The sequence below is a fragment of the Nyctereutes procyonoides genome, unplaced genomic scaffold, assembly GCF_905146905.1.
Source record: "Nyctereutes procyonoides isolate TBG_1078 unplaced genomic scaffold, NYPRO_anot_genome, whole genome shotgun sequence".
NCBI classification, from domain to species: Eukaryota; Metazoa; Chordata; class Mammalia; order Carnivora; family Canidae; genus Nyctereutes; species Nyctereutes procyonoides.
The window spans coordinates 13,245,062-13,266,134 of NW_026575139.1; the positions used below are offsets into that span (position 1 = coordinate 13,245,062).

Below are 21,073 nucleotides of genomic sequence, written 5' to 3' on the forward strand. Positions count from 1 at the left end.
CAGTAGCAAATCCTGCCTTAACCCAGAGTTAACCACCACTGCTTTGGGATAGTGATTTGTAGTTAACCAAGGTAGTTTCTTCTTTTTACTCAAGGAAGAACTCTCTGGGTTTTTGGTTTTTTGACTTTTTGTTTTTGCCTGGGAATAAATACCAAGCTGTCTTTCTCTGTGTCTACTCAGGGGTAGGTAGGAGTGGGGGAGGAAATACTACTTTATATAATAGATTCATTAGTCTTATTTTTGGCTTCCTTCATACTCCTTCTTTTCTACTGTCTGAGCTCTCTGCTTCCCCTGGAAAGTCTGAATTCTGTCTCCTAGGGTGTTCTAGGCTGTGGCCTTCTCTGCCATCTCCAACTGTCAGTGTGCTTCCATCCACTTTATGGTTTCTAGAAACAGAAATCTCATCCACTGATGATCTTCCTTCCTATTTTGTGTGTTGGTATATGTAGGCTTATTGCATCTTAACGGGCATCCTGAGACAAGAATGGGAAGCAGAAGCTTCTAGTTGGTGTGACATCTACCCACAAGCTGCCCATTGTTTCAAAATAGAAAACACTGGTGAAGATACACGTGTTTATTGACTCAACAAATAGATAAAAGTGGCACGTCTGCCTTTTCCTATTTCCACCCTTTGTTTTCCTAGAGCTCATTATCCTGGGACCCATACAGTAAAGGATGCGAAGTTGACTAAGAAGAAACTTTGGTCTTCTGAAGATTTTAGCACTTTAAATAGTGATGTGGGCGCAGGCTGCTTGGGTCGCATATTGAACCAGAATTATGTCAATGGCTACATGACTGCGTAAGTTACTGAAAACTTTTGAAGGTTTTAATTTTTTTTTCTTAAATGCTTTGAGAAGATTTAACTGTAATTAGATTCAGATTTGCTTTCTAAAACAATAATAAATAGAACAAGAGTAAGCCAATATGTATTTTTGTGATGTTAATGTGAGCTGATACATTCTTTTTTTATAGTCCTTGTTCTTTTTCTTCCCTTTTTAAAAGAAAAGGGAATCATGGTGAGTTTGGTTCTAATAACTTAATTTGGTATTAAAAGTAATGCATACTCATGACAGAGAATTTAGTAACTGCCTATACATACAAAGAAGGAAACAAAATCACCCATATTTTTGCCATCTAGGGGTAACAATCCCTAAAAATATTGGTGTGTGTCCTCCCATTTATATTTATATGCATAAAATTTTAATATAGAATCAAGATAATACTATATGTTTAGTAGATAAGCTGCTTTTCACTTAACAAGATATTATGAACTTTTTTTCATATTTAAGTGTACTTATTTTTCATCATTTTTTAGTGCTTATGTATATTCTGTTACATAGAACTTGGTTTCCCAAACTTACCTTGTCTCAGGAAGCACCTGAGACACTTGTATTGATTCCTTGGCAGCTGTCCAGATCTGCTGAATCTTCAGAAGGCTGTGGAGACTCAGTTGGTGTTATCAGTGCCCCAGCTGATTCTGATGCCACACAAGTTTGGGAAGGACTGATGTAGAAAATATGTTATATTTCATTGAGTATTCTTCTCTTCCAGAAATGGAGGTTGCTCCTATTTTAAGTTAACAGCTTTGTACACATTGAAATGATCAGTTGTATACAGATATCTTTGTACACATCTAGAATTATTTCCTTAGGGTATATTCTTAAAGGGAATAGGTATCTGAGTTTGAGGTATATTTTAAAGACCTCTGTGTATATAACAAAATGCCCATCAGATAGTTTTGGTTTATTATTATCTATCTCTGGCCAGAGAAGATACTATGCATCTTATAATCCAGGGGTAAAATCATAGGAACTCTTAATTAAAGGAGTTTTGAAAATTGGAGCTATTGGGCAGCCCAGGTGGCTCAGTGGTTTAGCGCCACCTTCAGCCCAGGGTGTGGTCCTGGAGACCTGGGATTGAGTCCCACGTCGGGTTCTCTGCACGGAGCCTGCTTCTCCCTCTGCCTGTGTCTCTGCTTCTCTCTCTCTCTTTCTGTGTGTGTGTGTCTCTCATGAATAAATGAATAAAATCTTTTTTAAAAGATTTTAAAGATTTTATTATTTCTATGCTGTGTTGTCAGTATTGGATGGCTTTGATTTTTCCTAAGACAGTCATTTTATGATGGGTGAAGACTTGTAAGAAAAAGTGAATTCTGTGGGTAAGCTCTGGGTTTTTGTTATTGTTTTGAGCTGTGAGAAACCAAGCAGTCCTAGGGTCCAGAACTTTCCTTTTCCCCTTGGGTGTTCCTGTAAATCACAGAGTCACTATTTCAGGGTTCAGTACTGCTATAGAATTCTGAAAGAATGGGCTAAAATGCATACCAGCAAGTTGCCCCATTAGTAGATGAGACAGACCTTGTTCTATATACTTCATAGGCATTAATGTAGTGACTCCTGACAATAATCACGTGAGCTAGGTTCAGTTATTATCCTCGTTTTACAGATGAGGAAACTGAGGTCCAGAGAGGTTAAGTGGTGGAACCATGATTTGAATGCAGGCAGTCTGACTCTAAGAGTTCTCAATTGTAAAACTTTGCAGCAGCTCAGAGTCAAGTTCATAAACTTATGTCATGAAACTGGGGCATTAAGAAGGCTGACTGTCAAAAGGAAAGGAGGTATAGATAAAGCCTTTATTTGTATCTGACGCAAATCTGTGGCATGTCTGGTACTGGTAGGGCTACACCACTGTTCAGCAAAAATTATATACCCCATATACATTTGTGTTTTTTAATTAGCAATTCACCATTAGAAATACCTAGATGGATCTAGTGTTAGAGTTTTCAAAATGTGAATGAACTTGGGTAACTTACATTTTCTTGTTTTGGGTGGTCATCTTTTGGTCCTTTACATCTACTAATATAAATTCTAATAAGGTTTGTTTATTTATTTATTTACTATAGTCTTCTAGACATTTACATTTTGATCATAAGCTGTTTGGTATTTCTCTTTTATCATGCCAACCTTTTAGCACAATTGCTTGGAATTTGGTGGCTAGTTACTATGAACAGTTGCCTTATGGACGATGTGGATTGATGACTGCTCAGGAGCCATGGAGTGGGCACTATGTAGTAGAGTCTCCTATCTGGGTATCAGGTATGGTTCAGATTCCATCTCTCATTCTTCAAATTTCTCTCTAGGAGAAAAAAGCAGAAAACAAGAGGGGATTATACTATGTGTGTATGCATGTCCAAGTGCATGTATATGTGTGTCGTATGTAAATTCCAAGTTTGTGTCTCTGTTGTAAGCAAGATTTGCCATAGTGTTCCATAAGAGCCTTTTGGGTAAACTAGATACTTTCTGAATGGAATGAATTCCATTCTTGGTTATTCTAAGAGCAGGCTCTTAGAAAAGAAAGGGAAAGAGGGAAGAGAGTAGGGAGAAGGATTATTGTCTCGTGATGTTTGATAAATGTATAATTTTAAATTATGATACTTGTTATTAAAATGATATATTTGTAAAGATTTATTACAATTCAAGAATATCTAAAAGTCTTAACATTAGTCTTGGAGACTTTTTTTATATTAATATAGGTATGTTGAGAATAGTGTACTAACAAAATCAAATGAATTATTAAATGAATAAGGAAATGTAAAAGCTATGTGAAATGTTGTAGCTTTATAGTGATGCGTATTGTTACAGATAATTTTAAGAAAAATATAAAATCATGACTCCATACACATAAAAATGAACACATGTTGAAGAGTTTATATTACTCATGATACGTAGGAATGAGGCAGGTGAATCAACCACCTCAAAGGAAAAATCAGAACAGTACACATTTATTTAGAGTAAAGGGATGTGAGATAAATTGCAAATGGAGAGAGATTGGGTTTCCCATAGCAGGGAGGGGAGGAAATCAATTAAATCCTTACCAGATAGGAGATAATCTACTATCCATCAGTTACCTACAATTTACAGAGTTTCAAAATAGTTTAAAGACAATAAGTATCAGTCATTAGTCACAAGGGATGTTGAGATCACGCAGACAATGGATGACATTGTACTACTTTTTCATGAATGATGTAACTATACTAAAACTGAATATAATTTAAACAGAATAAAAGTCCTATTGTTAAATAATAATCAAGTTCTTTCTATAACTTCTTTGGTAAAAACATTAAAATTTATGATCATTTTGTTTTATTATCATAACTACAGTCTTTTAAAAAATCCATTTCTTCAAAGACAGTATGCTTTCATAGGAAAATTCTGAATTTGAAGTGGTTTTCATTTTAAACCTTTATTTTGTGGATTTTTTTTGATGTGTTTTCCTCAGATTTGTAGTCATGACATTAGTCATGAAATCATGACATTATTCTAAACTATGAATTATACTTCCATAAATATGTAATAGTGAAGTTGCACTTGTATGTTCTCATTGGTTAACACCTTAAATGTCGTAATCATTGGAACCATTGGTCCACATTATCTAGGTGAACTAACGTACTCTTTTAATATTGTTGCTGTGTTTTGGGGATGAGATGGGGACATGGAATATATTGCCAACTTTGGAGGTACCCAATAAGCAAATATTGTGTAAATAAAACTTGTTTGAAACCATAAAGCTTAGGTTTTGAAATGCAGTATTAATTTTTAGCCTTATTTTTTGTAGCTCTACTAGGATGGGTTAAATAGAGAGGAAGAAAAGTTCAGAAGAGATAACTTTATCTTACCCTTTGGGGATAAAAGAGTTAATACTCTTGAATTGATAGTGTGATTCATTTATTTTATGAGTAATTCTAGCTACAGTTATTCGTACTACAATTGTACCATTTAACTGGACTAATTATTCAAAAATTGAAACATGAGGTTGGCAAATACTTTCTTCTAAAATAGAAAGTAGCTTGTTAGACTCAATCAGACTCAAATCAGTAGACCGCTTTTTTAAAAAATTTTTTTAAAAGAAAACCTTTTATCACTGTTTTATTGGATCTTTCTCTGCCTTTCTATAGCTCATACCACTCAGTTTACTCAACCAGGTTGGTATTACCTGAAGACAGTTGGTCATTTAGAGAAAGGAGGAAGCTACGTGGCCCTGACAGATGGCTTAGGTAACCTCACCATCATCGTTGAAACTATGGTAATTCTTTGTTGTTTGTATAGAATTAACTCACTCTCTTTGTATTGGAAAAACATTAGAAAACACAACTAAACACTTTCTTTTAAAAAGACCACAGGTTTACCAAAGTATAATCGACATATAAACATGTAGAGGAGGAAGAAACTTCTTCCTGTACCCTCTTAGGTTCAGAAGCTGAGGCCCCCCAAATTAAACTGGCAACACTCCAGATTAACAGTAGAAAAGAAAACAATTTATTTGTGCATGCAACATGCATACATGTGGGAGTTGCTCAGTGATGAGCAACTCTGAGAGGTGGTTAGAATTTGGATTTATATACCTAAAGTTGTAAGTAACGGAGAAGGGGAGAAAGAGCACTTAATGGAAAATAAATGACTTTTTGGGAAGATAAACGGGTTTTCAGGAGAACAAACAGGAATGATCATGACCCTGTTCGTCTATACTGGAGAGAGGTTTTTCCCTTTCCTTCATGGCTGTAAAAACCCTCTGCAGAAGGGATTTTGGGTAAGTTTTATTCCCATTTCTTCTTTCTGGGAGTAGATCCATCTTAAGGAGGAATTTTTGGCAGTTTTATTTCCCAGAAGTTGCTGCTCTTAGTAAGCTCAAGGAAGCTCAGAGATTTTGTCTCCATAACTTCTGAATCTCAAATACTTTCAACTTAAAATAATCTTTATACCAAAGTGACTTATTTTTTGGTGGCATATTATGATCCCCTTCAAAAACATACTTAAAATGTGCAACAATATAAATGTTCATATGTAAATGCTTAATAAGCCATTGACACAATCAGGATAGTGAATGTATCAAGAGCCCCACAAAGAATACTTATTGTCCTTCCTTAAATATTTTGTCCTGCTCCTCCTCATATCCTAGGACTTCCCTGTTCATTGCTTTTAGTCACTGTAGATTAGTTTGTATTTTCTAGAGCTTTGTACCAGTGGAATCATACAGTATGTACTGCTTTTTGTCTTCTTTCACTCAGTGTAATTATTTTGAGATTCATGCATGTTGGGAGATACCTATTGATAAGTAGTATTCCATTGTAAGGACATACCATAGTTTGTTTATCTATTCACTTGTTGTTGATGGACATTTGGCTTATTTCTCCTTTCTGGCTATTACACTTGAAGCTATGAACATTTGTGCACAGGTTTTATATGGGCATATATTTCTTTTCTCTTGGATAAATACATAGGGATAGATTGGTTGCATAATATGATATGTTCATGTTTGGCTTTTTAGGAAGCTGCCAGACTATTCTCCAAAGATTTTGCTGTTTTAAATTTCCATCAGCATAATTGAAGTTTCAGTTTTTCTTTAGCATTGTTATCAGTTAGAAAAAATTTATAATGTATAAATGATGTGTGTATGATGTAGTACGTTATTTTGGTTTTGCATTTCCCTACTGACTGATGTTGTTGAGCTTTTCATGTGTTTATGCTTCAGTTATCTTCTTTGGTGAAGTGTGTGTTCAAGTCTTTTGCCCATTTTTTGGTTGGCTTTTTCTTACTGTTGGATTTTGAGAATTCTTTTTTTTTAAGATTATTTATTTGACAGAGAGAGAATGAGAGAGAGAGAGAGAGAGAGAGAGAGAGAGAGAGAGAACACCAGAGAGCACAAGCAGGGGGAGCAGCAGAGGGAAAGGGAGAAGCAGACTCCCAGCTGAGCAGGGAGCCCAGTGTGGGACTTGATTTCAGGACCCTGGGATCATGACCTGAGCCAAAGGCAGACATTTATTTTATTTTATTTATTTTAAAATTTTATTTATTTATTCATGAGAGCCACAGAGACAGGCAGAGACATAGGGAGAGGGAGAAGCAGGCTCCCTGTGGGGAGTGTGATGTGGGACTCGATCCCTGGACCCTGGGATCACGACCTGAGCCAAAGGCAGATGCTCAACCACTGAGCCACCCAGGTGCCTGAAGGCAGACTTTTAACAGGACTGAGTCACCCATGTGCCTCGAGAGTTCTTTACATATTACATATTCTGGGTACAAGTCCTTTACAGATATGTGCTTTGTGAAGATAACTTCTTAGTCTGTAGCTTTTCTTTTCCTTTTGTTAACAGTGTCTTTGGAGGAGCAGGAGTTTTTTTTATTTTTATGAAGATCATTTTATTCATCTATACTTTCATGGAACATGCTCTTGTTATGGTATCTAAGAAGTTTTTGCATATGGGTATCCATCTGTTCTACTACCATTTGCTGAAAGTCTCTTTTTCCCATTGCTTTACCTTTTTACCTTTTATGAAAGTTGTGTCTGGTATCAACACATTCTCTCAGTTTTTATATATGTGGAAATACATTTTGCCTTTATTTTTTTGAAAGATAATTTTGCTAGATATAGGATTCTTGATTGATAGGGAGGTCTTTTTTTGAGCATTTTGAATATGTTGCTTTTTGTTTTTTGTTTTTTTTTTTTTTTTGCTTTTTGTTTTTTCTGATGATGAATCAATTTTTAATCTTACTGAAGCTCCCTTGTGAGTGGTAAGTTGTTTTGCTCTTGCCTTTTTCAGTATTTTCTTCTTTTGAAGAAAGCATTTTTACTGGTGTTTGTGTGTATCTCTTTGCTTTGATTCTTAGAGTTTGTTGAGTTCCATGGGTCTGTAGATTAATGTTTTTCATCAAGTTTGGAAAGTTTTCAGCTATTATATCTTTGAACATTTTTTTCTACTTTCTATTTTCTACTGTCCCATTGTAATATGCTGGTGTATTTAATGCCCTAGAATTCTATGGGGTCCTACTCATTTTTCTTTATTCTTGTTTTTTTTTCCCCTGTAGTTATTCAGGTTGTGCAATCTCTATCAATCTGTTTTCACATTCTCTAATTCTTCTGCCAGGTTGATCTCTCTAGTGAATTTTTTGTCAGTTGTTGAATTTTTCAACTTCAGAATTTCCATTTGGCTTTTTAAAGAATTTCTATCACTTTATTGATACTGTTCATTTAATGAGACATTATGATGATACTTCCCTTTATTTTTCTTACTTAAGCCTTGTTTCCATTAGTTTTTTAAACATATTTAAATTGGCCTGATTTTGAAGTCTTTGTTAAATCCAACAATTGATCTCACAGCCACTTTCTGTTGCCTTTTTTATGTATGGGTCACATTTTTGTTTCTTTGTTTCTTTGAATGTCTCATAATTTTATTTTGAAAGCCAGATCTTTTATATAATACAAAGTAGCAACTCTGGGTACTGATTTCCTCTTCCCCACAGGTTTAATGTTGTTTGTTTGCTTGTTGTGAAGCTTATCCCCCCACCCTCCTCACCTGCCCTGTGAAGCCCCAGATGTTGCTTCCTCGAGGGGGCAGCTCTGGGCATGTGCACAACCACCCCGGGCCCTCTTTGTCTCTTTCCTTTTTCATACCCCTCTGTTAATTGCTGCCAGATTGCACTTTTGTTTTCAGTAGTGCCGTGTGACTTAGATTGCTCTACAGACTGATCCAGTTAAATTCCAGCTTATTTGCAGAGGTGGTTTCTGAGGTTGGTGTTTAGATTTCATCTGATCTCAGGAGGGCTCTTCTTCTGTTTTTGAGGCTTTTGATGGCAAACTAGATGGACTGTGGTTTAGCTTATGTATCTAATGAAGCCACCAGTCTCTTCATATTTGCTTTTCACCAGAACTCCGTTATTTTTGAGAGCAACCTTACTCTTGAACTTCCTCCTGCTCTGTGTTAAATACGGTTGACTTGTTTGGGGCGAGTTGCTAAGTTCTCTGTTTTATAACCTGTCTCTATCCTGGACAAAAATCTCTGAGCTGAAGCTGAGAGCTGGGACAAAGGCAAAGAGTGTTTCTTTCTTAGTAACACCTTTGATTTAGGAGCGCAGGGTGATGGGTGGAGCTTTGTGACCCCAGTATTCTCAGTATTCCAAGGTGAACCCATGGATAGGAGCTGGCAGAGGAGCCTCCTAACCAGCTGCTTCTTAGCGTTGGCCTCAATTATCCGAGGGGGTAAAGGATGAGAAATCCTGAAATCCTGCTTTTCCCAGGAAGCTACTTCAGCCTTCAGCTGCAAGCTGGGAGGAGGGAGCCCTGTGTTCTTGACTGCACCTACCTGGCATGCAGTTTTTGCCACTTGGGTAAGAGAGACAGGGATGGAGTGGATTGTGGTTTAAATGCCACTGGCTCTTGCTCTTTTTAATAGATTTTCTTGAATAAATGTTTATTTGTTGCATGCCCTTAGGTCATTTCCATTTTTTTAAAAAAGATTTTATTTATTTATTTGAGAGAGAGAATATAGGGGAAGAACAGAGAGGAAGGGAGAAGGAAAGAATTTCAAGCAGGCTCTGCATCCAGCATGGAGCCCAGTGTGGGACTTGATCTCAGGACCTTGGGATCATGACCTGAACCAAAACTGAGAGTTGAATGCTCAACCAACTGAGCCACCAAGGTACCCTGGATCATTTCCATTTCTAAAAAATAATTTTCGACAGTTTTGAGAGGTGCAGCTTCATGGAGCTCCTCACATTGTCGTTCTGGAAGTACAACTCTACTTCAGTTTTTTTATGTGTGGTTTCCTTTGAACATATTTAAATACCTGATTTAATGTCTTTGTCTCATGAGCCTAATATATGGCAAGTAATGCCTGGCTTTGTCAGATATGGTTTCTGTTGACCACTTTTATTCCTGTGTATGGGTGCTGCTCTCCTGTTTTGTTTTGCAAATCTTATAATTATTTGTTGAAAGCTCTATCTATTATATAATGTATTGTGGCAGCTTTGGAGGTCAGATTTTCTCCCCTGTCTAGCATTTGTGTTGCTCTTTATTGGCTCACTGACTTTCCTGAATAGATTCTGTACTTTGCCAGCTTTATCATGTGTGGCCACTGAAGCCCCTGCTTAGTTACCTTAGTAGTAAGCTCATGACTGTTACAGAGGTTTCCTTATGTTTAGAACTGGCAGGTCTCCTGGCCTTGGCCCGCAGGCTGTCTTTCATGTTGGGGTGTATGTCAGTGCTCAGGCAATGTACAGCTCTGTGGGAGCTTTTACTTCATGTTCGAGCAAAGCTTCAAGGTTGACCTGAATTTCCCAATGTAGCCATAAGGGGTATTCAGATTATCCACGTCTTCTTTTGTGACCTTTGGGGTTTTGTGTCTTTTTTTTTTTTTTTTAAAGAGAGTGAAGGAGGGCAGAGGGTGAGATAGAATCCCAAGCAGGCTCCATACCCAGTGTAGAGCCCAATGTGGGGTTCAGTCTCACGATCCTGAGATCATGACCTGACCTGAAATCAAGAGTCAGATACATAACTGACTGAGCCACCCAGGTGCCCCTGGTTTTTGTGTCTTTCTAAAGGTTTTTCCATTTTATTCAAATTGTTCAATTTTTGGACATAAAGTTTTTGGTGTTATTCTCTATTATTCCTCTACTATCTATATAATTTGTTCTGATGTCACCTTTCTTAGTATTGATAATGACAAGTTGTGTTTCCTTTCTTTTTACCATGATTTCCTGATTAGTCAGTCTAGCTAGAAATTTATCAATTTTATTGATGTTCTCAAAGAATCAGCTTGTGGTTTCTTGATTATTCTCATTTTTCTGGGTTTTGTTTAGTTGATTTTTCCTTTGATCTTTATTTTTTTTCCTTCTGCTTCTGTTTTATTTTTTATTTTATTATTATTTTTTAAGGTTTTATTTATTTATTCATGAGAGACACAGATAGAGAGGCAGACACAGGCAGAGGGAGAAGCAGGCTCCATGCAGGGAGCCTGATGTGGGACTCTATCCCTGGACTCCAGGATCGCTCCCTGGCCGAAGGCAGGCGCCAAACCACTAAGCCACCCGGGGATCCCCCTGCTTATTTCTGTTTTAAATTTGCTCTTCTTGTCCTAGTATATCTCCAGGTAGAAGCTGAAGTCTCATATCTTTCTTCTTTAATCAGTGTTTAGTGCTGTAAATTTGCTCCTAAGTACTGCTTTTATGGCATCCCACAAATCCTACATTGTATTTTTATTTTGATACAACTCAAAATTCTTTCTGATTTCCCTTTTTATTTTTCTTTGAGTCATAGATTATTTAGAAATTTGTTATTTAGTTTCTAGATATTTTGGAATTTTTCTAGTGGTTTTTCTGTTATTTATCTCTGATTTAATTATCTTGGGTCAGAGGACATCCATTGTCTGACTTGGATCTTAAATGTTCTTTTATGGCTAAGAATAGTGTTCCTTGGAAAAATGTTGCTTGTGTACTTGAAAAGAATGTACATCTGCTGTTGCTGGGTGAGGTGATCTATAGATGTCAATCCAGGCAAGCTGTGTGCTAGCATTGTGCAAATCGCCTCTACCCTTGTCAATTTTCTGTCTAGTTGTACATCATTTACTGAGGATGAGGAATTAGAATCTCTAACTACAATTGTAGTTTTTTTTAAGGTCCACAAAGCCTGATACAGAACTTTATGCTTAGGTGCTCTGGGGTCATTGAATCCCGTGAAGTAGGGATTATGTCTCATAATTCTTTTGATCCCAGTCCATGGTAGTAACTATTTAGTAAAAAATTATGTTGTCAGTGTGAGAACTGTTTGTTATATGTACTTACTGACTTTAGTTGTATATGAAGGTTATTTTTAGATGAGATGCCTTTTCAGTGAAAACATACAAACATTTGCATCTTATTCGATGTATTTTACTTGGAAAAGAATTATAATATAAAAATTAATCTGTATGCCATAAATGACTCTAGTTTAGCCATGAATTCAAAGTTTAATTCAGTCAAAATGCTGGCGAGCTTTACTTTGACTAGGCATCCATGGTAGATTTTCAATACAGATTATATTAGGAAAAAAGTCTATAAAAATTTGAAATAAACTCATATTTGTCATCTAAGATGCACCATTTCTGTTCATCTTGAGGCCTTAAATGTTTGATTTTCTTTTCCTCAGGTGGCTAGTATCATTTGGATAACTTCAGTGGTTATTTATTTTTTTTCTCTCCTAGAGCCATAAACAGTCTGCTTGTATAAGGCCGTTTCTGCCTTACTTCAACGTGTCACATCAGTTCGCTACCTTTGTTCTTAAGGGTTCTTTTGTAAGTAAATATGTGGGACTTTATTTTGGTTTTGATTCGAGGATTTGTATTTGATTTGAGAATTTATGTATTTTATCAGAGGACAGCAGTTTATAAGTGAAATCTTACATTAAGAGCTATTAAGTACTTGCATATAAATGGATAGAAGCCCTGGCGTCTTTGATTTGCTGATTGTTCTTAGGAGGCAAAACTCTCCTTGGCTAAAAACTCTCTTGGTAGCTTTGAAGAATACTTAACAAAAGTCACTAGCAACAAAGTTGTTCTTGTTGGTAGAATCATCAGGTATGTAGTCTAGGAAACTTTCAAGCATTGATCTTTTCAGTACTCTGTACAAAAAAACCAACAACATAAAAAGATGACCAGTTTTGCTATTTCTACCTATTGTTAGTTTTGAACACAGAAAATACAATGCCTTTTCTTACTACTAGTGGCATAAAAGTAGTTTGTTAATACCAGAAAATTCCTAAAGAGCATTTTACACAGGTACAGTAGTATTTTTGAAGCAAAGGCACTAAAATCTTTTTAAACATTTGCCAAGAGTCTGTGGTATTTATAGGAAATAAAGTATTTGCTTGAACAATATCTTCCTACTCTCAGAATGTTGCTATTTAAGATTGGAAGTGGGTCTTTTGGCAAATAGAAATAGAGTGTACATTATCAACAGTTCATTCTTGCTGGTACTAATTTTGGAAATCCTCAGGGGATATGATGAATTACTCAACTATGCCTTTTTCTGTGTATTTTCTCCTCAGAGTGAAATACCAGAGCTACAGGTGTGGTATACGAAGCTTGGAAAACCATCTGAGAGATATCTTTTTAAACAACTGGATTCTCTATGGGTAGTTTTAAAATAAATCCGTACATTTTGAGTATTGCAAATAGTAAAAGAGAACAGACATTTGATTAATGAATTGAGAATTTTTAGTTTTATAATTGGTTTTGTGGCAGAAGTATAATAGAGCTAAAGTTGTCCCCAGCTGTTTGTTTTTAAAATAGAAATCCTTCTCAAGGTGTAATAGACATGTGTATGTTTATAGGTATGTTTGCTCTTAGCATTTAGTTTGTAGGGTGAATGGTACCACCAGCCCTCGGCTGCCCAAGTCAGAAAGTTGAGTCTCATCTGAGACCATCTTTCCCACCCACCCTATCTTTATACCATCATTGATTAAGTCCAGAGCATTCTATCACTGACGTGTTTTTCTTACACATTCCTTATTTTTGATTCCCACTACTACTGCTTATTTTGGTTCCTTCTCATCTCTCTCCTGGATTTTGGAAACTACCTCCTGTTTTTCCAACCTCCAGTAGGACTCTGTCTGGCCACCCATCACACTGCTACCAGAATGATGTGTCTAAAATGCAGATCTGATTTTTGTTGATCCACTGCTCAAAGATCTCTCAGTGATTTTTCATGTGAGCTCACATGCCTTAGCATGGCACACAACCCTAGTGACCACCTCATAAAGTAAAAGACTGCTTCCATTTCTTGATGCGTGTTCTCCTAACATGGCCTGTAATCACAGACCAAACTACTTGCCTCTTTTAGAGCATAGCATGCTACTTCACTCACCTCTGTGACTTTGCACTTGCTTCTTCCTCCTAGAATGCCTTCTCTTCATGTCTTTGTTGTCTTTCAAGAATCTGCTCAGGTGATTCTTGCTGCTTCCACTGAGGCTTTCCTCACTGGTCTCAGCTCACAGCCACTTATGAACAGGTGCTTACCACCTAGTTAAGCACTTTCCCCACTACATTTGGCACCTTGAAGATTGGGGCCCTGCCTGATTTAGGTTTTTATCCCTGGTCCCTGCTATCATGCTTAGCACATGGTAGTTCCTCAGGAAATGTTTCAAAGAATGAATTGATCCAAGTGAATACATTATTTCACCAAATTGACACAAATCTGCTTTTCCTGGGAATTATTAATGTTCTGTGAATCAGCTAGTCACAATCAGTGATTAAACATGATTTCTTTATTAAATTCTAAAAAGCAATTTGTTTTTTGCACAACAAATTGCTAGAAATAGCATATTAAAAGAAGTATTCCCCATAAGAAAAATAATACCATGTGGGGGTATTACCTGAGCCAGAACATGGTGTTAGTATTTCAGAGATCTGACAGTTTATTATTAAAGCAAAGATATGGTATAAGCCCCTTTAATTCAAAGTAGGAAAAAAACTCTTCAAATTTCATACAATGGGCATCGCATCCATCTAACGCCTACACTAGTTATGCAAAGGATTCTAGTGCCTTCAGAGTCCTACATGTAGCATAGAACAGCTGCGATATAGGGAGTGTTTCTTGAAGGTCATGCACTGAGTGAAGCACTTTATAAACATTACCTGTTTAATACTTACAATGGCCTTGGGAGGTATATGTTTTTTCCCCTCACTTTATGGAGATGTGGCTTAAAAAGGTTAAGTTGTCAAAAGGATAAATGTGACATAAACCTAACTTGCTAATTGAAATATATATTGAACATGTAAAAAGTAGGACTTTTTTTCTTAATAATAATGGGTTTTTAGTGATTAACAGCTGAGTCATCAGTGAGATTTTATGGATTTTTCTACCTTAGTAAAGTCCTAAAAAAAGTAAATAAGCAGATCTCTTATTTATGTATATTGAATATACACAGACTCTGAGGAGCTTACAGTGTCATGGAAATTGATTCACTATCATCTTGTTCTCTGTCCCTCCATGGAGGGAAATTCTTTTAATATGCTGTGTACAAAGTATAATTTGATAAGGTCTTATAAATAAGAAAAAAGATCCCCGAGGCCTTGATATGGGGGGTGGCTTCCAGGAGTGCTTATGAAGTTTTAGCAGAAGTGAGTTTGGCTTTTCTTGAAGTTTGTTTTCCAAAAAGTTATTTTGCTCAAAATGAAATGGGCCAGGGCACCTGGCCTTGACCTCTGCATTTTTGTTTTCCAGCTCCTCGACAGCAGCAGCACTTTCACCCTGGAGCTTCAGGAGGATGAGATCTTCACACTCACTACTCTCACTGTGGGGAGCAAGGGCAGCTACCCGCTGCCTCCCAAGTCCGAGCCTTTCCCGCCAATTTATGAAGATGATTTCGATGTTGGTAAGTGTGTGTGTGTGTGTGTGTGTGTGTGTGTGTGTGTCTGTGTACAGTGTGTGTTTACTAAAACTTGGTTTCCCTTTTTAGCACTAGCTGGTAGAAGACCCGTCACACTGGTGTCTTAGAGTGGCTGTACAGTATAGCTGTGCATGTCCACGCACTGAGACCTCATTTCTAGGTTACCTCAGGGTGACTCTCAGCTGGAGGGCCTTGTATTTTGTAGTAGAGGTCACTTCAGAATGGAAGCTATAATCCTAACTTGGTTTTGGTGAAGCTTAAGGTTTGGGCACTACCACTGCCCTTTTATCCACATCTCATGAAAGCCATTACTGGTCTTCTTGAGCATGGAGGTCAAGGTCCCTCATTTTCCACAGTGCTATCAGACTGAGTGCTGGGGGCAGTTACACTCCCCTCCAGTGCTTTCACCTCCTTATCTACCTAGGAATTTTATACTTTTATACTTCTTACACTAGTTTTATACAGATCTTCTAGGAAAATCTGTCCCAAAGCTATCAGAAAAGTTTTTGATTTTAGGTAATTTAAGAAAAACCACTTGAAAAATTGGAAGGCGGCACAGTCATTGTGGTTATAGCCCTAGATCACTTAGTAAGCAACAGAACTTGTTGACCAGGAGATGCACAGCTTCTGGAGCTCATAGACAGGGTCCCGTGGGTCTCTTTTTTGTTCCATAGCTGTAGGAGAGAAGCAGGGAGGGGGACTGCCATTGAGAGAGCGCGTTGAACCCCTTGTTTGCAAGGCTGCTCTTTCCAGGACGATGGGTTGCGGACTCCTACTCCCTCCTACTCCCTCCTTCTGGTCACAGTCACGGCTGCCAGCTGCCAGGTCTCAGCTCCCTTTTCCCAGTAGGTGATATCCGGGTTCATGGCAGTGCAAGGCCCCTTGGACTGTGTACTGGAGTCCGCTCAGTTACTTGCATAACACAGATGACAGGGACCAGACAGGGACCCTCAGGGTTGCTTGGTGGTTTGTTTCCTTGCAATTCTCTAAAGTGGCCTCTTAGATGAATCCATGAATTACGCCACCAGGAATGTCTTTGCAATCTGTTGCTCACTTCCCTCTGTTGCCAAAGGTAACTCTTCTTGTCTCCAGTGGAGAAGTCTGTGTGGGATATGGCCTAGTTAACAAGGGGGAAGTTCCCCAAACACCATAATTATTTATTCTGTGACACGAAGACTTGAAAGACAATTCTAAAGTTTCAAATCCAGAATGTAGTGCTTTACTGACTACAAAATAAACTAAAAACTATAAGTCAGGCTGTAGCACTACTTTATGTGGTTCTTAATTTCTCAAATGATGAGTATGAAAACACTTAGAAAAGCATGAAGTGTGAAATTAGCTGTAAGATTATGACTAAAATTGCCCTTCATTAGCCTTTGCTGTTGTAAGACTGTAATTTAATTTAATAAACTTAAAAAAAGATTGATAGCTTAGGCCCAGCTGGTTTTGCTTCATTTTAGAAATAGAAGAAATTTGGAATTTGTAAATTCTGTAGTTGATATAGTGAGGCTTTTCTAATCTTCTATCAGCTGATAGCTGTATCTTTTGACAAATGCTAGAAATAACAAAACTATCTCTTACTGAGCCCTTGCTAGGTGCTGGTTTATGTACACACTGAACATACTGTCATTTAATTCTCTTATCCTCATGCTCACTTAGAAAGGAGGATACTTGAGATGCAGGGCAGTTAAACAACTTGGCCATGGGGACAGACTGAGTTAGAACTTAAACCTTGGGTCTGCCTTTCTCTAAAACCCATGATCTTTCCTCTTGTGCAGTTGCCTGGATTAAATATGTAAAGTCTATTTATCAGACCGACCATATGGGTGTTGAATCATAACGGTGATATGAAAATTAATCTCTTCATTAACCTAAGCCCTAAACTTCCACTCATTATTAGTATCATTTACTTATTTAGGACTTTTCAAAAGTGTTTCAAAATGTGCCATAAAATACCAGAGAGGAGAGGTTCTTTCAGAATTTTATATTAACTAGAGAATTTATTGTGTTCCCAACAGATTACCCATTTTTTAGTGAAGCTCCGAATTTCGCTGATCAGACTGGCGTCTTTGAATACTTTACGAACATTGAAGACCCTGGAGAGCATCGTTTCACACTGCGCCAAGTTCTCAATCAGCGGCCCATTACCTGGGCTGCTGATGCATACAATACCATCAGTATTATAGGAGATTACAAATGGTATATAAAACTGGTGTCCTAACATAGATCTAGCCGAAGTAACCTTGTAATGCTGTCAGGTACATTCTGAGGCGGAGACTTTTCAGTGGTCTTCCTTGTGCAAGAGCCTGATAGGTGTGATCACTGGTGAATATCATGGCCATAAGCCAGCATGTAGTTATAGTGCCTCCGTGTCCTTCCCTCAGAGTTGCCCGATTTAATAGTGATGGTTGCAGGAGCCAATTGATTTTATTTATTTATTTTTTTAATAAATTAATTTTTATTGGTGTTCAGTTTACCAACATACAGAATAACACCCAGTGCTCATCCCGTCAAGTGTCCCCCTCAGTGCCCGTCACCCATTCACCCCCACCCCCCGCCCTCCTCCCCCTCCACCACCCCTAGTTCATTTCCCAGAGTTAGAAGTCTTTATGCTCTGTCTCCCTTTCTGATATTTCCCACACATTTCTTCTCCCTTCCCTTATATTCCCTTTCACTATTATTCATATTCCCCAAATGAATGAGAACATACACTGTTTGTCCTTCTCCGATTGACTTACTTCACTCAGCATAATACCCTCCAGTTCCATCCACGTTGAAGCAAATGGTGGGGATTTGTCGTTTCTAATGGCTGAGTAATATTCCATTGTATACATAAACCACATCTTCTTTATCCATTCATCTTTCGATGGACACCGAGGCTCCTTCCACAGTTTGGCTATTGTGGACATGGCTGCTAGAAACATCGGGGTGCAGGTGTCCCGGCGTTTCATTGCATCTGAATCTTTGGGGTAAATCCCTAACAGTGCAATTGCTGGGTCGTAGGGCAGGTCTATTTTTAATTCTTTGAGGAACCTCCACACAGTTTTCCAGAGTGGCTGCACCAGTTCACATTCGCCGATTGATTTTAATATAAAAGTTAAGGACTTGTGGATCTAGTTATAATTTAAGATTTACTTATAAACAGACTTTGTGATTTGTGTGTTTTTGTTTTTTGCTGGCCAGTTGATTTGTTGATCTGTTGTTGCCACCTGCTGGATCCATTCTAGACTTACACTGTTTAAGCTTTTGTAGAAAATCTATTCACCAGGTGACGGTAGATGGCAATAGTGAAAAGCAAATCAACTTTTACTTGGTGAATTTAACTCTCTTCTTTAGGCATTTGTTAAAGAGATAAGTTGTATTTATTCTACACTTAAAACATAACAGCCAAACCAAAACTTCGCCTCCCCTCTTAAGTCAGTTGTGGGATTCTAATGTACTGACTTATTCTACCTTAGGTGTTTCTTTTCTATATTTTTTTTTTTTTAATTTTTATTTATTTATGATAGTCACATAGAGAGAAAGAGAGAGAGGCAGAGACATAGGCAGAGGGAGAAGCAGGCTCCATGCACCGGGAGCCCGACGTGGGATTCGATCCCGGGTCTCCAGGATCGCGCCCTGGGCCAAAGGCAGGCGCCAAACCGCTGCGCCACCTAGGGATCCCCTCTTTTCTATATTTTTTTTTAAGCTAGTATAATTCTTTGAAACAAAACTCAAGCATTCCAGGTTTAGTGTTAATAACTGCTAATACCAAGTCACCAAGCAGCCATATCTATTACTTGGAAATTGGACAGGGCAAGAAAGATAAATCTGAAAAGAGCCTTGATTATCAGTGGAATGCTGACAAAAGTTTTTATCCCGTCTCTATTGCCTTACTCCCTATTAGAAATCCCAATTTTGTTCTAAGCTCTGCAGTAGGTCTTGAGAAATTTTTAGCTACCCAGTTTCCAGAACCTGTACAGTACCATGGAGTTTTTTTTTGGGGGGGGGGGTCCAGTGAAGAATGCTTGCCTAATTTAGGCTAACTTTGGTGGCTTGTCTTTTTATATAACAAAAATGCCATTTGTCCCACATCTCTATAGTAGACACTTTACCTGGATTTTCCAATTGTGCCAGTAGGGTGTGTGATTTTATTTTTCATTTGTTACTACCCATGATCTTATTATAGGACAGGTAACTAGGTTCACTTGTCTAAGGGCTGGGGCCCATTATTTTGATTACCAGTTTGGAAGCCAGCCACCGTAGAAAACCTTTAACTTTCTGCAACAACTGTTATCCTCCTTGCTCATGAGTACTACATACAGAAGAGTCGCTCTCCCTGAACCCAAACTCTTATTTCTGGCTGGGACTCTAGAAAACTGGAAAGACTCTCTAATTATAATAGAGAGATGGATAGAGCACCATCCATACAAAGAGTTACCAAATGTCTTCATAACTTTGAAAATTTTGCAGTATTTAAATAGCAGTGCACGTCTTTACTGCTGCAGTGGGTAAAGAGGTGAGGAGAGGAGGGAGGGGGAAAGCAGGGGGAGAGAGAAAGAGGGAAAGAGGGACAGAGTTTGAATGAGAAAGAATGAGGAAAGGGCAGTGATGCCCTTCGAGAAGGGACTGTTTTCATCCTTCTTAGCCTGCTTTCATTGTGCAAACCCCCTGGCTTGGGAATATGCAGTGACTCTCTCCAGCAACCCAATCAGACCTACATGTTTGTGCCTGACTTCCAAGACTCTTTCAAATTTGGGCTCATCCTATTTATTATGTGCCATTTCCCAATATTACCTCAGGTAATATTCGAGGTAGTCAGATCTGTTCAGATCTGTTCAGATCTGTTCATGTGCCATGCTCATTTCTGTTTTCTGGCTGCAATGCCCTTACTGTAAGGAAAGGAGGGAGTGAAAACTCGGTCATAGTACATATGCATATGAGCCTTCCACAACTACTGATGGTAGAGGTGTCATCCTCCCCACCTTGTGGATTGGGAAGCCAAGGCTTCCGGGTAAGATTAACCCAAGATCCCATACTTTTCAGTTCTAGAACTAGGGTGAGATGCCAGGACTGTTTGGTGCTGGAGCCTATGCTCTTTGGACCATACCTCACAACTTTGTTTTAATCATTGTCTTCTTCCTAAGAGTAGGTGAGGGAGAATGAGTGTGGTTTACCTATAGTGCTATGTTAGTAAGTCTGCTCTGAATGTGTACACGCTGTCATCAGTTCTTAGGATGTGTTTGCAGGGGGACTTCCTCTGTCATCCTTAGATTTAGTTAAGTACCAGCACAGTAATTGGACTGTAGAGGGTAGACTTTCCCAAAGCTGCTCAGGATGTCCTCCTTGTTAGTAAGCTTCGGTGGGGACCCGAGGACAACCACAAAATTACCGTCTACTGCACACGTCCAAAGTTTGCATCTCTTTGGTTAAATTTTCTTTATGTCCTGGCCAGTGTTTGTGCTCTTGGCGCAACCAAGAAATTATGGCTGTGGAAGACTAGACCTCACTTTTATTCTGTTTCGCTCATTGTCTGAAAATTGCCTGCAAGTTCCCATGCAGGAATCTTTATTCTGGAATGTGATGTAAAAAAAGGAAATTAGATCTTCTCCCACCCTTGACTGTAAATAGAGGAAGTTTATGGTGCTGACCCTTTCACGCTTCTGATGAACCAGAACACAGGTAGGGGATGTATGAAGCAATGCTGATCCCTCGTGGTTTCCTGCTGGCAACAGTCTACAGAGAGAAAAGCTCCTGCTGCTTGGGAGGATGTACAAGACAGACTGGGCTTTAGTTAACTTTGCATTTGATTTTTCCTGTAAAGTGGCCCAGCTTTGATTAGATGATTTCAGTGTGGATTTTCCTGATTGTTGCGTGCCTGTTGTAGCTACTTCTTTTCTGT

General features: G+C 38.2%; 1 protein-coding gene across 2 annotated transcripts in view; it reads left to right on the forward strand.

Moving 5' to 3' along the window:
* Positions 1–21,073, forward strand: part of GALC (galactosylceramidase) — a 57,279-nt gene that overhangs the window by 27,589 nt on the left and 8,617 nt on the right. For both annotated transcript variants that reach the window (XM_055304036.1, XM_055304037.1), the window contains 7 exons: positions 644–799; positions 2,968–3,092; positions 4,952–5,079; positions 12,008–12,097; positions 12,850–12,936; positions 15,027–15,177; positions 17,211–17,391. In XM_055304036.1, coding sequence (XP_055160011.1) covers positions 644–799; positions 2,968–3,092; positions 4,952–5,079; positions 12,008–12,097; positions 12,850–12,936; positions 15,027–15,177; positions 17,211–17,391 — 918 coding nt within the window. The remainder of the gene's footprint in view (positions 1–643; positions 800–2,967; positions 3,093–4,951; positions 5,080–12,007; positions 12,098–12,849; positions 12,937–15,026; positions 15,178–17,210; positions 17,392–21,073) is intronic.